Source organism: Salminus brasiliensis, chromosome 6 (assembly GCF_030463535.1).
Source record: "Salminus brasiliensis chromosome 6, fSalBra1.hap2, whole genome shotgun sequence".
NCBI lineage: Eukaryota > Metazoa > Chordata > Actinopteri > Characiformes > Bryconidae > Salminus > Salminus brasiliensis.
The window spans coordinates 463301-477050 of NC_132883.1; the positions used below are offsets into that span (position 1 = coordinate 463301).

General features: G+C 40.9%; 1 protein-coding gene across 1 annotated transcript; it reads right to left on the reverse strand.

Moving 5' to 3' along the window:
* Nucleotides 1-512: 512 nt before the first annotated feature.
* On the reverse strand, nt 513-11862 carry LOC140557100 (N-acetyllactosaminide beta-1,3-N-acetylglucosaminyltransferase 3-like). The gene is made up of 3 exons (XM_072681247.1): nt 11747-11862; nt 8957-8985; nt 513-3325 (listed from the first exon to the last, which is right to left on the reverse strand). Exons 2-3 carry the CDS (start codon nt 8967-8969, stop codon nt 2175-2177), a joined length of 1164 nt encoding a protein of 387 aa, XP_072537348.1. The 5' UTR covers nt 8970-8985; nt 11747-11862; the 3' UTR covers nt 513-2174.
* Between the last annotated feature and the right edge of the window lie 1888 nt (nt 11863-13750).

The window sequence follows — 13750 nt, forward strand, 5'->3', positions numbered from 1 at the left end:
AAGATTGGCTAAGAGGAAAACATTGGACTGTTCTGAAGTGGCCTTCTATGAGCCCTGACCTAAATCCTATTGAGCATCTTTGGAAGGAGCTAAAACATGCTGTCTGGAAAAGGCACCCTTCAAACCTGAGACAACTGGAGCAGTTTGCTCATGAGGAGTGAGCCAAAATACCTGCTGAGAGGTGCAGAAGTCTCACTGACAGTTACAGGAATCGTTTGATTGCAGTGATTGTCTCAAAAGGTTGTGCAACAAAATATTAAGTTAAGGGTACCATCATTTTTGTCCAGGCTGTTTCATGAGTTTATTTTTTAAATAATTCTGTTGAAGCATGGTTGAAAAACAATATCTGACTTTCATTAGCCAAGGGGTAACAACAATTTTGTCCATGTGTGTATAATAATAATAATTAGGATTACTCTACATATTATTATTATTATTATTATTATTATTACATGTTTATGATTATGTCCTTCTGGTTCTTTTTGTAAAGACAAACACAAGAAAAAACAAGAAACTGTTCAAGTTCTTTTATTGAGCAGTAGATAAGAAACACTCCACCATTACATCTTAAACCTCTTTTCTCACATAATTCATTAAATATAAATTTTGTAAAAAGGTTTAGACAACCTTTGAACCTTAACAACAACGTGTCTTTTCTAGAGACGTTCCCCAAATTCAAGAAGCAACCAGGAACCTTTTAAGAGTGTTTGGTTGGGTTCTGAGAGAGCATGCACACTGTACCCTCGACACACCTTCCTCAGTTGCCTTCTCGGGTCGAGAAGAAGCAAGAAGAAGCATGCAGGCATTAGTCCTGTTCATCCAGTTTCATGTCCTTCATGAACTTTCTGATGTGTAATTTCCTGAGTGCGTACAAACACTAATACTTATCACTTATATTACAGTTCCATTGTAGCTGTTTAACGTTTAGTTCTGGCTTTAGTTCTGGCTTTATTTACACCTAAAGATCCAAACAGAGAAGAACAATGTGACCCACTGCAGCTCCCGTGCTGAGAGATGCTGGATGTTCCAAGAAGCTCCGCTGTGGTTCTAGAAGGACGTATTTCCACTGGATGTTTAAAAAGTGACCCAAGCAGTAACCCACAGAACTCGCAGTTTTGCAAAGTAATAATGATAAAAAAAAAAACAATAGAAAAAAAACTGGAAACAATAAATTAAACACACTACTCTAGTTAATGTTCTGGGTCCTTGTGACGAGGCTAATAGTGGGACATATTTTGGTTAAAGTCACCGATAAAGTCTAATCAGCTGTGGTAAACTCAGAAGTCTTTAGAGAACTGTATTTTGGAAATGTTTTGAACTTGTGTAAAATCGTTTAACTGGAACGAGGTTAACTTGGGTGTGATATCATTCCCAGCTCAGACTTTTGACTTCTGGGGTAAATAAAACACAGCATTAGTATGTACTGGTCTGGTGTCCACAGAAAAAAGCACACACTTAAAAATAAAAGTTCTACAAAGGGCTCCTTATCCTGTGCAACAGAAGAACCTTTTCAAACACAGTTCTTTTAACTTTGTTCTTTTTAACCAAAATTGGTTCTTCAAATTGGCATCACCAAACCCTCCTGTTATATTCTACTGTAGGGAATGGCAATAGTACTACTAATAATTATGTTCCCCTGATCAAACTGTCCTGTGTTTAGCCATGTTAAACAAGTTGTTAATAAATAATCATTTTCTCCATAAACATTATCTTTAATGAGAATTTCCCCACTGCGGGACTAATTAAGGATTATCTTATCTTATCTTTAGTTGAATTCATTTAAATATAATCAATATTTAATGTAAGCAAAATGTTCACCCCTTACAGGTTTACCTATAATCATTCACAATTAACAAAAACCCTACATAAAACATAAATAAAATAAAGACTTAAATTACTGTAGTTATTTTACATATATTTATAAATTTACACTAATTAAGCCCAGCAGAAATCGTGTCATACTCCAAAAAATATTACAAATATTTTTCCTGTTTTAACACTTTAAAACAGGTCAGTTTGACCGAGGGTAAATGAAATATTTGTAGTGTCAAGTCCAGGATGTAAGAAAGGCTGTACCCACTGCTTTTGAGCTTCCCCTTAATTTATAAAGGTATTTTTAAAGGTTTTTCAGATGCAGTGATTATTTCAACAGTCCTTTGCGATCGTGACCTGCTCTAAACAGTAATCTCCCTCTTTCCACATCTAAGGTCTGGTTGGTGGATTTCATGCCACATGATGTAGATCTGATGAGGCAGAAATCTGTGGACTAGGATGATTTCACGGTAAAAGCAAGGGTCATACTGGTCCACCTTTGAGGAAGGAACATGTAGGCCAGCAGTCCGCACGCCAATGTGGGAACTGGGCTTCAGTCCTGCCTTTTCCAGACACATTCCCATGTAAACGTCATCAATCGGCAGAATGGTGATGGACTTAGACATGTTGTAGATGGTGGCGGCGGTGAAGCGGGAAAGCAGGAAGCCTCCACCGCCGCAATACGGAGGATACGACTCAGATTCTTGCACCTGGACTGGGATGTAATATTTGCTGGCCGCTTCTCGGATTGGTCCAACATACTGGATCAGGTGCCCGACATACAAGTGCTTGCTGCCATCATTACCGTCCAGCCCTTTGAGATACACCACCATGTTATCAGTGTTGGCAAAAATGTCATCATCCCCGTTGAGATGGAAGTGGGCGTTGGGGCACCACTTCTCCATCCATTCCAAGAAGAGGATCTGCTTGAGCGTGAGGTTAAAGAAGGAATCGTGGAAGTCCCACTGCAGAATGTCCTGGTGTTCACGGTTCTCCACTTCCAGCAGCTTGTTCAGCCTCTGCTTCTCAAAGCCATGTCCACTGGTCCCGGATATGAACACGGTACGGATCCACATGCCGTCCTGCAGCCTCTCCGCGGCCCACGTTTTCCGCAAGACCTCCCTTCTATCGTAATTGTGCGGGGAACTTTTGATGACCAACAAAAGGAACACGTCTCCGGATTTCTCGGGACCACCGCACTTGTCAGGAACGTTGAGTAGCATTGGGAAGTGGCGACAGTGGCGATAAAACAGGAAATCCTGAATGTGTGTTGGCAAGGTGGAAAATCCTGCAATGCTGGAAGCAGAATTATTCTGTTCACATTTGGGGAACGAGCTTGGGAAAGACTGAGGTGTCCCAGCGTTGTTCATGTCCTGATTCTGTTCTCCTCTTTTTTGTACACTCTCCTTTTGGTCATAGTTCTCCATGTCTGTCCTCAGCAGTATGAGCAAACACAAAACACTGATAACAAACAGGACAGCCAGCTCCAGCCTCTGCCTCTTCATCCTGCCATCTGAAGAAAGAGAAGAGAGTTAGCAAGTTAGATTTCCAAAGATGAGAAAGACTTGGATTGAGTTAGATTGAGATTGAGTCAAAAAGAGTAAATACATGAAATGAAATGTAAAGCAAAATAAAAGGAAACAAGATGAAACCTAAAATACCTAAAACACTAAAATAGATTATAATAGTGAATTAAGCTGCAGGCTGAGTGGAGGTGGTTAGAGGTGGTAGAGTGACGTCTTAGAGATTCCTGTAATACATTTTGTCTCGCTGGTGATCTGTGGCGAAAGCAGGTTTCCTGAGTTCGGTAAAAGCAAAGTTATTGCTTCCTTTGTTTGTAGCATTGTGCATTGATGTGGTGTAAGATGCAAATGGACAAAAGCCAGTGTGTTTCCAGCTGCACCGCCCACTTTTTGACCCAGGGTGGAGTGATGAGTATTGTAGGGTCTCCAGTGATGAACCTCAGAGCTGAGTGGAAGGTCGAACCTCGGTCTACTAGCAGGGAATGATCAGCTGTGTCGCAAGCTGTAGAGATCAGTTAAAAGGGCAGAGCAGAGCTTCCTTCTGTCTCTAGCAGTACAGCGTCAGGGCTGTGGTTTTCTCTGAAACCGGACTGAGAATGGCACAGAGCAGAGTTTGCATAAAGGAATGTCTTTGGCTGATCATTCACTAAGGCTTCTAATATTTTGGCTAAGGAGGATCATTTACAGACAGGCTAACTGCTGAGATCTGACGCCTCCCCTCCTCATGTGGGATGACATGAGCAGTTTTCCAGATCCCAGAAATTCTGCATGTTAAACTGAAGAAATGTTAAGATTTAAAATTAAGATTAAAACTGGTTGTCTTTTGGAAATGAGTGGAACAGATTGGGGATGAGTAAAACGGGGATTGGGGATAAGTGGAAAGATTGGGGATGGGTGGAAATGATTGGGGAGGGGAATTCGTTTTAATGATTGGGGATGAGTGGGAATGATTGAGGATGAGTGGGAATGATTGAGGATGAGTGGGCATTTGTTGTAATTATTGGGATTAGTGGGGATTGCTTGTAAGGTTGGGGATGAAGGGAAATGATTGAGGATGAGTGGGCGTTGGTTGTAATGATTGGGAATGAGTGGGCATTGGTTGTCATGATTAGGGATGAGGGGAAATCATTGGGGATGAATCAGAATGGATTGTAATTATGGGGGATGAGTGGAAGTGATTGTAATGAGTGGAGATGAGTGGGAATTGGTTATAATATTTGGAGATTAATGAAAATGATTGGGGTAAGTGGGAATTATTGGGGATGAGTGGGCATTTGTTGTAATGATTGGGAATAAGTGGGCATTGGTTGTAATGATTGGGGATGAGTGAGAATTGGTTGTAATGATTGGGGATGAGTGAGAATTGGTTGTAATGATTGTGGGTGAGTGGGGATTGGTTGTAATGATGGGGTGGGAATGACAGGGAATGAATGCTAATGACTGTAAATGGGTTGTAATAATTGGGGATGGGTTATAGTGATTGTACATGAATGGTAATGATTGGGAATGTGCTGAAATTATTGGAAATGGGTGGTAATGATCAGGAATGGGTGATCATGATTGGGGATGGGTGGCAATGACTGGGGGTGAATGGTAATAACTGGGGATTTGTTCTAATGATTGGGAAAGTGTAGAAATTCTGGGAGATGGGTAAGAATGGGTGGTTGGGATGGATGGGAATTAAAATGTGGAATGAAGTTTGGTCAGAAATCGAAATGGTCTGTAAAAGATTCCGGTTCAGAGGAAGTTTCCTGACTCCGATTCTATCAGACCAGGCGCCACTTATGCAAATACTGTAACCAAAAGTTGCTCCAGTGACACATGACTAAATATAGCTGCGCAACAATTACAGTACTGCCGTGCTGATGGACAGACGTACGTGACTGAGGAAGGAACTGTGTCTCACTGTCCTTTAATTCGGTTTGTAGTTTCTACACTGTTCTGTTTCAGCAACAGATATGATGGATACCTTCATGCGTTGTGTAAATAAGCACCTGGCAGATGGTAATGTGTACACTCAGAACCACTTCTGTTCCACTAAAAGACGTTTAGATAAGAGATTAAAGCTGCTTCACTCTTTAACATCTGTATTTACATTCATCACTGTAGACTTGGCTAACGGCACGCCGGCCTCCTCCAGAGTGTTCCTGACCTGACTGGATGTTTTCTTCAGCAGGGGGAGAATTCTGCTATCATCGAGTTTAGTTGTGTTCTGTGGTCTAATGGGTTTTTCTGTGTTATCATCTTTAAATGCAAATTAAAAACCTATGGATTTAATCTGGCTATTCTGGAGTGTTTATAAATGTTGTAGGTTTCAGTTCACTTTTCTTTACTTTGCTGTTTTGTTTATTCTATTTTTATTTCTGCATTTTTTTAAAGATCAGTTTTACTTTTCCTTTTATTTTATTTGAGATTTAGACTTTACATAATACCTCAATTGTAATCCTCATTTTTATTTTTATCATTTCTTTTATTATTTTATTTTTTATTTGTCTTTTTAGTTTTAAATCTTTTAAGAAATGGTATTAAAAAATCAAGTGCAGTTGATTGAGTCTGGGAGAATGGGAGGCACTATTTGTTTCCCACTGACAGTGTGTCCAGTCATTTCTGGATCTGTTGCTGAGTATGGCGCTGTAGTGGACAGGCCTGCAGGGGGTTCTGTTTGAGTATGAAGATGGTCAGAACTGTCATGGTTTAAAGTACACGGGCCTAATAAGGGTTAAACAGGACTGTGGTGAATAAAATTAAACGGTGAGATACACACTCTGTTTAACGGCATAGTATTAACACCCTTCAGAAAACTTCCATGACGTCAGCATTTTCCATTTACACTCATTCAGTCATTACATTTTAGCGGAAAAAGGCCTTTGACCACCCAGAATGAGAAAACCGTGAAAGCAGTCAGTCTGAGAGCGTATAGGGAAAGGACGGAGGTTGTAGGTTGAATAGTGGAGGCGGAGGAGAGTCATTCCATGAAATCGTGGCCAAAAGGGTAACAGGATAATTTGAGTTTTTTCATATTAAAAGATCACTGATTATGTTCATCTGTTAATACAGACTAGAGTTAGAGTTACAACCCTGAGGTTGAGGTTTTTTTTAAGTAAATAGCAAAACACTTTTGTAAGTTGCTCTGGATAAGAGCGTCTGCTAAATGCCTTAAATGTAAATGTAAATATTAAAAATAATAACAGTCTATGATTTATAATAGTCTGTGTTATTAATAATTATCTGTTATTAACACCTGATAATTGGTTATTTGTTGTACCAGGGGGACTTTACACAACACAAACATCCTACACCATATAAGTTAATAACTTTTAATTGATAAATAAATTAGAAATTAAAAAGAAATAAATTCTAAAACATCTCCAAAGTTCTCCTCATGGAGTCTAGTATTATTTAGAGTTCTCCTCAGATCAACACCTGGTTTGGTGGTAAATCAGGGCTTAATGATGGTAAATCAGGTGAGCTGCTGCTGCTGCTGCTGCTGCTGCTGCTGCTGATGGAGTTGAACACATCCTCCACGCTGTGCTGGCTGGACTGGGGGGCGTCCAGGAGAACCCTGGAGGAACCGAGCTCTGTTCTTCAGACTAGCTCACCGACAAGATCTCACTACTTTCTTTCTTCAGAATGAGAAGCTCTTGTTTCTCCTTTTTACTGGATTTGTGTTCAGCTGCTTTATCTGTTCTGATGAGATCTGGAGCTTCTACAGTAAAACTCTCTCTGAGAGACGGGGGTTAGAGCATGCCTGGGTGGTATTACTGACCAGCTGTGCAGGTGTGTGTTTACAGAAGACACAGAGTGCAGTGCTGATCTACCCGCACTGTGGTATTTAGTGAAACGTGAAGGGTGCCTGTAGAGAACCTCCTGACTCAGGAGACTATGACGTAGACGGAAAAAAACTGAAATGCCCTTAAATGGCATTTTAGAAAGTGTAGGAGTGAGGTGAACCTTCTGTCTAGTGGACCACACCTAAACTCCTCTTCATTACTATGCACTATAAAACCGCTCCTCTCCCTTTTCCTTCATGTGATGAAAATTCCCACCCCTCCTCCTAATGGTCCAGTTATGCTCAACCTCTGCCTGGCAAGGGGGGTCTGGCTATGGGTCCCATCAGCTCAAAGCCCCCCAAACCTCCAACCCAATTTTCTGGAGTTCTCCTTCCTTTCCTCAGCCAAGCAAGCGTGGTCCACACTTCGCAAATCAAGTATAAAGGGAGTGGCCATTTTAGCAGCCAATCATATGATCAAATTTTAGTCCCCCAATCTCCATCATGAAGATAGAGCTGAAATCTGAAGTCATTTCTCCAGAGTTTCCTTCCACTTTGTGGCAGCTAACAGGGGGTGGGCCGGGCCGGGCCACAGCGATGGGCCTGAATAGGCAAGAGCTATTGTGCTGTAGTTCAAAGAATGTTATTATGAATGTTCAAAAAATGTTATTTGGAATGGTGTGCCAACCGGTTTTGGGTGGATCTAATATTCTATTTCTATTCTAATCAGAGAACACAGTTCCCCCACTGCTCCACAGCTCAATGCTCAGTACTTCTCTATGGGGATGGGATTTGGACATGTTCATTTGGCTGTTCTGAGGTTGCCGTTCTCCTCTTAAGTGTGTTAAGCTCTAGGGGTGTTGCGATAGCATCAGTTTGAATAGGTGTGGTTTACTCCTAAAAATAAGGGTGCTGCAGAGGGTGTGAGATCACAAAAAAGCTATTATTAATACTATCATACTATCATAAAAGAGGCGTGTGAAGAACCTTTTAATCCACTTGATGTTCACTATAATTGAACAAAGCTTTACACTCTCACATCTCTAGTACAAGATGGGTTCTTTAGGGAAACAAAAGTGGTTCACCACCACACGCCATCCCTGTTAAATTAATTTAATTAACTTTAATTAAACTTCATTTAACTTAACTGTAATTTCATGAATTAATTTATCTGGAATTGTTTACCTTTTTCTCCTAACTTGGTTCTGCCAATATACTCACCAATTCGTAACCCCCCCACCACCCTCCTAGCACTAGCAATGCTCCTGACACTGAGAGGTTAAGAGCTTAACACATGTCTCCTCCAATACAGGTGAAGCCAGACATGCTCGGAGGAAAGCTCCGGGTCCCCAGCTCCTCCACACCAGCTAACGGACGCCTGTGCCGGCCAACATCGCTTAAAAGTGCTGAGGGGAGAGAGCGCCATCTACCCACCCGGATAGAGCACGGCCAGTTGTGCTCTTTCAGACTCCGGCTGCTAAAGGCAAAGTGGCATGGCACGGGATTCGAACTCGGAGAACTCTTTTTTAAAAGGTGGTGCTAGACGTGTCTCAGGAGAAGCTGATAGCAATGAAAAACTCAGATCCAGACAGTCAAAATCCTCCACCCAGAGTTTTGTTCAACCTGGGCAGCTCTGGCAGCTAACATGGTAGCAGCAAGTGATTCCTAGCTAGTTGGGTGATCTGGGAATAACTAACTGAGCAGCATAACACATCTAATACTGACCTGAGGCAGATGTTCTGCAGGAGAGATAATAATAGCTGTTCTACTTGATGGGTTATTTTACAGGAACTGAAACACTGAACTTTTACAGAAGTGCCATCAGTGAAAGCAGAAGTGTGGGAATACTCACTGCAGAGATCCATGGTCAGCTGGTGTCACCTAAGAGAACAACAGACAGAAGGTCGTTAAACTTGGCTTCAGATCGAGGGAACAGGATCACATGAGAGGAAACTCAGTAAGGATGTAAAATGGGACTCAGTGCTTTTGGGCTTTTTATGGATGATGATGCTTTTTTATGCTTATTATCTCTTTACTGTAAGACCTGACACTTACGGAAGAGCTGACTGCACAGACGTTTACATAGGATCTAACTATTAATCTTGTTATTGCTGCTCCTGTTATTATGATTATGATTATGATTATTATTATTACTACCACTACTATACTTATACACTATTTGTATGTACTAATGAATGCATTTAGCTACTTTAAGTTGCACCCATTGCTGACGCAGATGTGCAAATGCACACACCCAGCTTGTCTCGTCCCTGTAGAGAAGAAGTACTGCCAATAGAATAGGACTCTCTGGAGCTGATCAACATGATGAACCTATTGGCTCCATGCTGCCTAATACCAGGAATGGGCTAGAGGGGTATAAAGCCCCCCAGCATTAAGGAGCTGTGGAGCAGTGGAGGAACTGTGTTCTCTGGAAGGATGGTGGTGGAGCTCCATCCAGTACTTTTGAGTACACTTTTTGGATAAACGTTTTGGTAGCCTTGATTTCAGAAGAAACAGTGTACCAAAAGCAAGCGTCCCAATACTTTTGTCCAAATAGTGGACAAAGTATATCAGTACAACAACAGACTTGTGCATTGTCACAGTGACCTTTTTTTTTGTTTCACATTAAATGGTCAACAAGCGATGGGCTCCCCCTCCAGCTCTGAGGGAGTGTTTCCTGCACTGTGGTGTTCGTCCTGCTCGGCTGTTTTTTTTGTTGTTGATCTGTTTGCTTGTTACTAGATTCCTGTAAGGCTGGATTCCTGTAAGGCACTCCTGTAGATAATTTCATAAAGATGGGTTTTATTACCAGCTGAATCTCTGAGACACTGTGCTCCTCAGAGCTGCTGATGTGCTGATGTAGGATTGGTAAATGCTGGTGCTCTATAACCTGCTAACATTAGCGCTATAAAGCGATGATGCTTCTTTACTGGAGGAGGGCTGTAGTCTGTTTAACGATGTTTAACAAATGCTTATCTGAATATAAGAGGTTTAAGCAGATATTAACAGTATCTGTGTGATGTATGTATTTATTTTTGCATAGTCGGCTATGGCTAACCTAGCTAGACTGTACATCACTGCTCTTCTGCTCGCCGTACTGTGGATAAGACACTGGTTCTGACTGTTCAGTGTTTAATATATTGGCTGTGTGTTTGTAAAAGTTTATTTTTAAATGTTGGAATAAGCAGCAGAATTAGCATAAACATTAATACAGATTTAAATTCAGTTGCACAGGTTTTAATATAGAAAAATATGAATCTCATTTCATTCTAATTAATTCACATAGAAACTGTATTGTAGAATATATTCAAATATATTCACACTTATTTTAACTATACAGGTAATATTGTACACAGGTATGTAGCATATCTGAAAGTTGAGTATTAGCCAATATACACTTAACACGGCACAGACCAGCATCACGGGTACAGACACGCAGTAAAGATGTAGCTGGATCTACATCCTGGTTTTTAAACTGAAACTAAAACACATTTTAAAGTTTTCATTTCATTAAAAATTAAAAACGTTTCACTAAAAGTGTTTAATCCCTTATATTTTGGTAAATTCTGACCCAGTGCTGAGTTGTGAAACATGCTCAATTCAGTGTCACAGGCCCATATTTACCAAATTATTTATTGTAAAAACACAAAAACCACAAACATCACCCAAATGCAACTTAACAGCACTCAAACATCCCATATATATATATATATATATATATATATATATATATATATATATATATATATATATATATATATATATTTATTATAATTACCAAATACATTTGAATATAAATATGGACAAAATGTAATATAAATGTAAATATATTTAAAAATACATATAAACATAAAACCTATATTTGGCATTTATTAAATTTGTCAATGAATATATTTGTATTGAATATATTTTATTAACCCATTTCTGATTAAATGCATGTTAATGTTAACCCCTACCCACACACTAACTCAACACTACCCAAACAGCTCAAGCACAACACAGACCCTACTCGGCACTGCGGACTCCCTGTGAAATCACCCAGCCGCCTCCAGACTGGAGACTGCACGGCAGACTGCTGATTACAGGAGATACTGAACACCTTATTAAGGAGTTACTGAATGAAGCTGAATAATCTCCCTGAGCCTCAGAAGCTTTACAATAACCCCCTAAATCCTGGATTTCAGACTCTGCAGTACTGAATCTCTCCCAGCAGTGATTCAGTGGATCTGGGTAATTTGGGCTGAATCAGTCAATAATTAGTAGCAGTTCATTAATATTAAGATGAATTATGAGTGATGATGAACTCAGCAGCAGTTTGTATAAAATAGGAATCTCAGTGAGGTGGTGGTGTTTGTGCAGCAGTGTGTGTTCAGTATAATCAGGACACAGAAACAGAAACTCAGTTCATTATAAAAACGAGTGAAATGTGAAATTTTTAGATTTCAGTTCAGACACCGAAAACAGGTCCATCCAGATCAGCTCCGGAGAACCAGCAAGAACCAAAGCCTCCACCTCAGAACCTTCTACACCATCAGAGTCAGAACAGCCCTCAGCTCTTCCAGGGTCACTCAAAGTCCCAGAAGCAGTACAGCCCTTTAATTACACCACCGTCCAGCAAACTGCACTACAGTACTGAGCTTACCTTCCCCCAGAACACACAGCCAGACTCCACTGGAGCATGATCCTCAGCACAACTCAGTGTGGAAGTGTGTGTGTGTGTGTGTGTGTGTGTGCTGTATATGCTGTACTCACTTCCGCAGCTCTCTCTACCTTTCTCTCACCCACTTTTACACTTCATAGCCCTCCCCTCAGTGAGTAAGACAGAGAAAGGGGGAGGAGATAAATGGGAGAGAGTTAGAGAGAGAGTTACAGACAGAGAAACAGATGAGGATGTGGGTGTGTGTGTGTGTGTTTGTGTGTGTGTGTGTAGGTCTGTATTTGCAGGTTGTTCATCTGTCCTCCCTCAGGATCCTTATCACCTGGAAACACACACCACCGGAGACTGAGAGCATGAAAACACACACACACACACACACACACACAATCTAATGAACACTTTAATAACATTAATGAACACACAGTCGAGAACAGAGGATCTACAACTTTAAAACACACTCCCCCTTTTACTCCCCACTCTTCACACGCACTACACACTCCTCACACACTCTTCATCCTTTAATTGAGGAAGAGGAAGTCTCTGCTGGAAATTTCCAAAACAATCCAAAAATAAATAAACAATCCCCAGTTGTTCCAACACTGAACACCACACTGACCCTCTGCCCACACACACACCTGTCAGAGCTCAACGTCGTCAAAGTATGTAGGTGGTCTAAGGGGTCTGTGCGCACACACACACACACACAAAACAATCAGCTCTCAAAACAAAAAGTGTACCTTAATAAAAAAATATAAATATATAACCAATATATAATAACCTGACTGATTCCTGATTCCTCACTGATGAACACAATCACTGTATCAAATGAAAGCTAATGAATCAGAACAAGCTTGCAGCTAAACACGAGGAACAAACAGCAGCTTCAGTAGGCAAGTACCGATTCATCAACGTTCAAAAGAGTCGAATACAGATTCAGAGTCATCTTGAAAAATACCTGCTTTTTAAAAAAGGGAATCATTTACAGAAACAACTCAGATTCATTCAGAACAATGAAAGTGTACCAAAGGATTCATATCAATTCCAAAAGGGCATCCCCCCCCACTACATTCATTTAAACACCTAACTGCTTCTGATGAAGGATTCTGATAAAAAAAAACCCTGAAATACAGAAAACAGCAAATAAGTATTTTCTCAAATGAATCTTTAACACTCCGATGTAGAATAAATATATACTCAAGTAAAAAGGTTCACTCACTCAAGATTCACTCACAAATGAATCAATTTGATGGTAATGTTTAAACCGAACACTCCAGACCCACCATCATATCTACAGTACACTTCTGACCCATCATCACATCTACAGTACACTCCTGACCACCATCACATCTACAGAACACTCCAGACCCACCCTCATATCTACAGTACACTCCAGACCCACCCTCATATCTACAGTACACTCCTGACCCACCATCACATCTACAGTACACTCCAGACCCACCCTCATATCTACAGTACACTCCTGACCCACCATCACATCTACAGTACACTCCAGACCCACCATCACATCTACAGTACACTCCTGATCCACCATCACATCTACAGTACACTCCTGACCACCATCACATCTACAGTACACTCCTGACTGACCCACCATCACATCTACAGTACACTCCTGACCACCATCACATCTACAGTACACTCCTGACTGACCCACCATCACATCTACAGTACACTCCTGACTGACCCACCATCACATCTACAGTACACTCCTGATCCACCATCACATCTACAGTACACTCCTGACCCACCATAACATCTACAGTACACTCCTGACCCACCATCACATCTACAGTACACTCCTGACCCACCATTACATCTACAGTATGCTCCTGACCCGCCATCACATCTACAGTATGCTCCTGACCCACCATTACATCTACAGTACACTCCTGACCCACCATCACATCTACAGCACACTCCTGATCCTTAGCCGATACTTAGAAAATTCTCTCAGCTCAACTCTTCCTC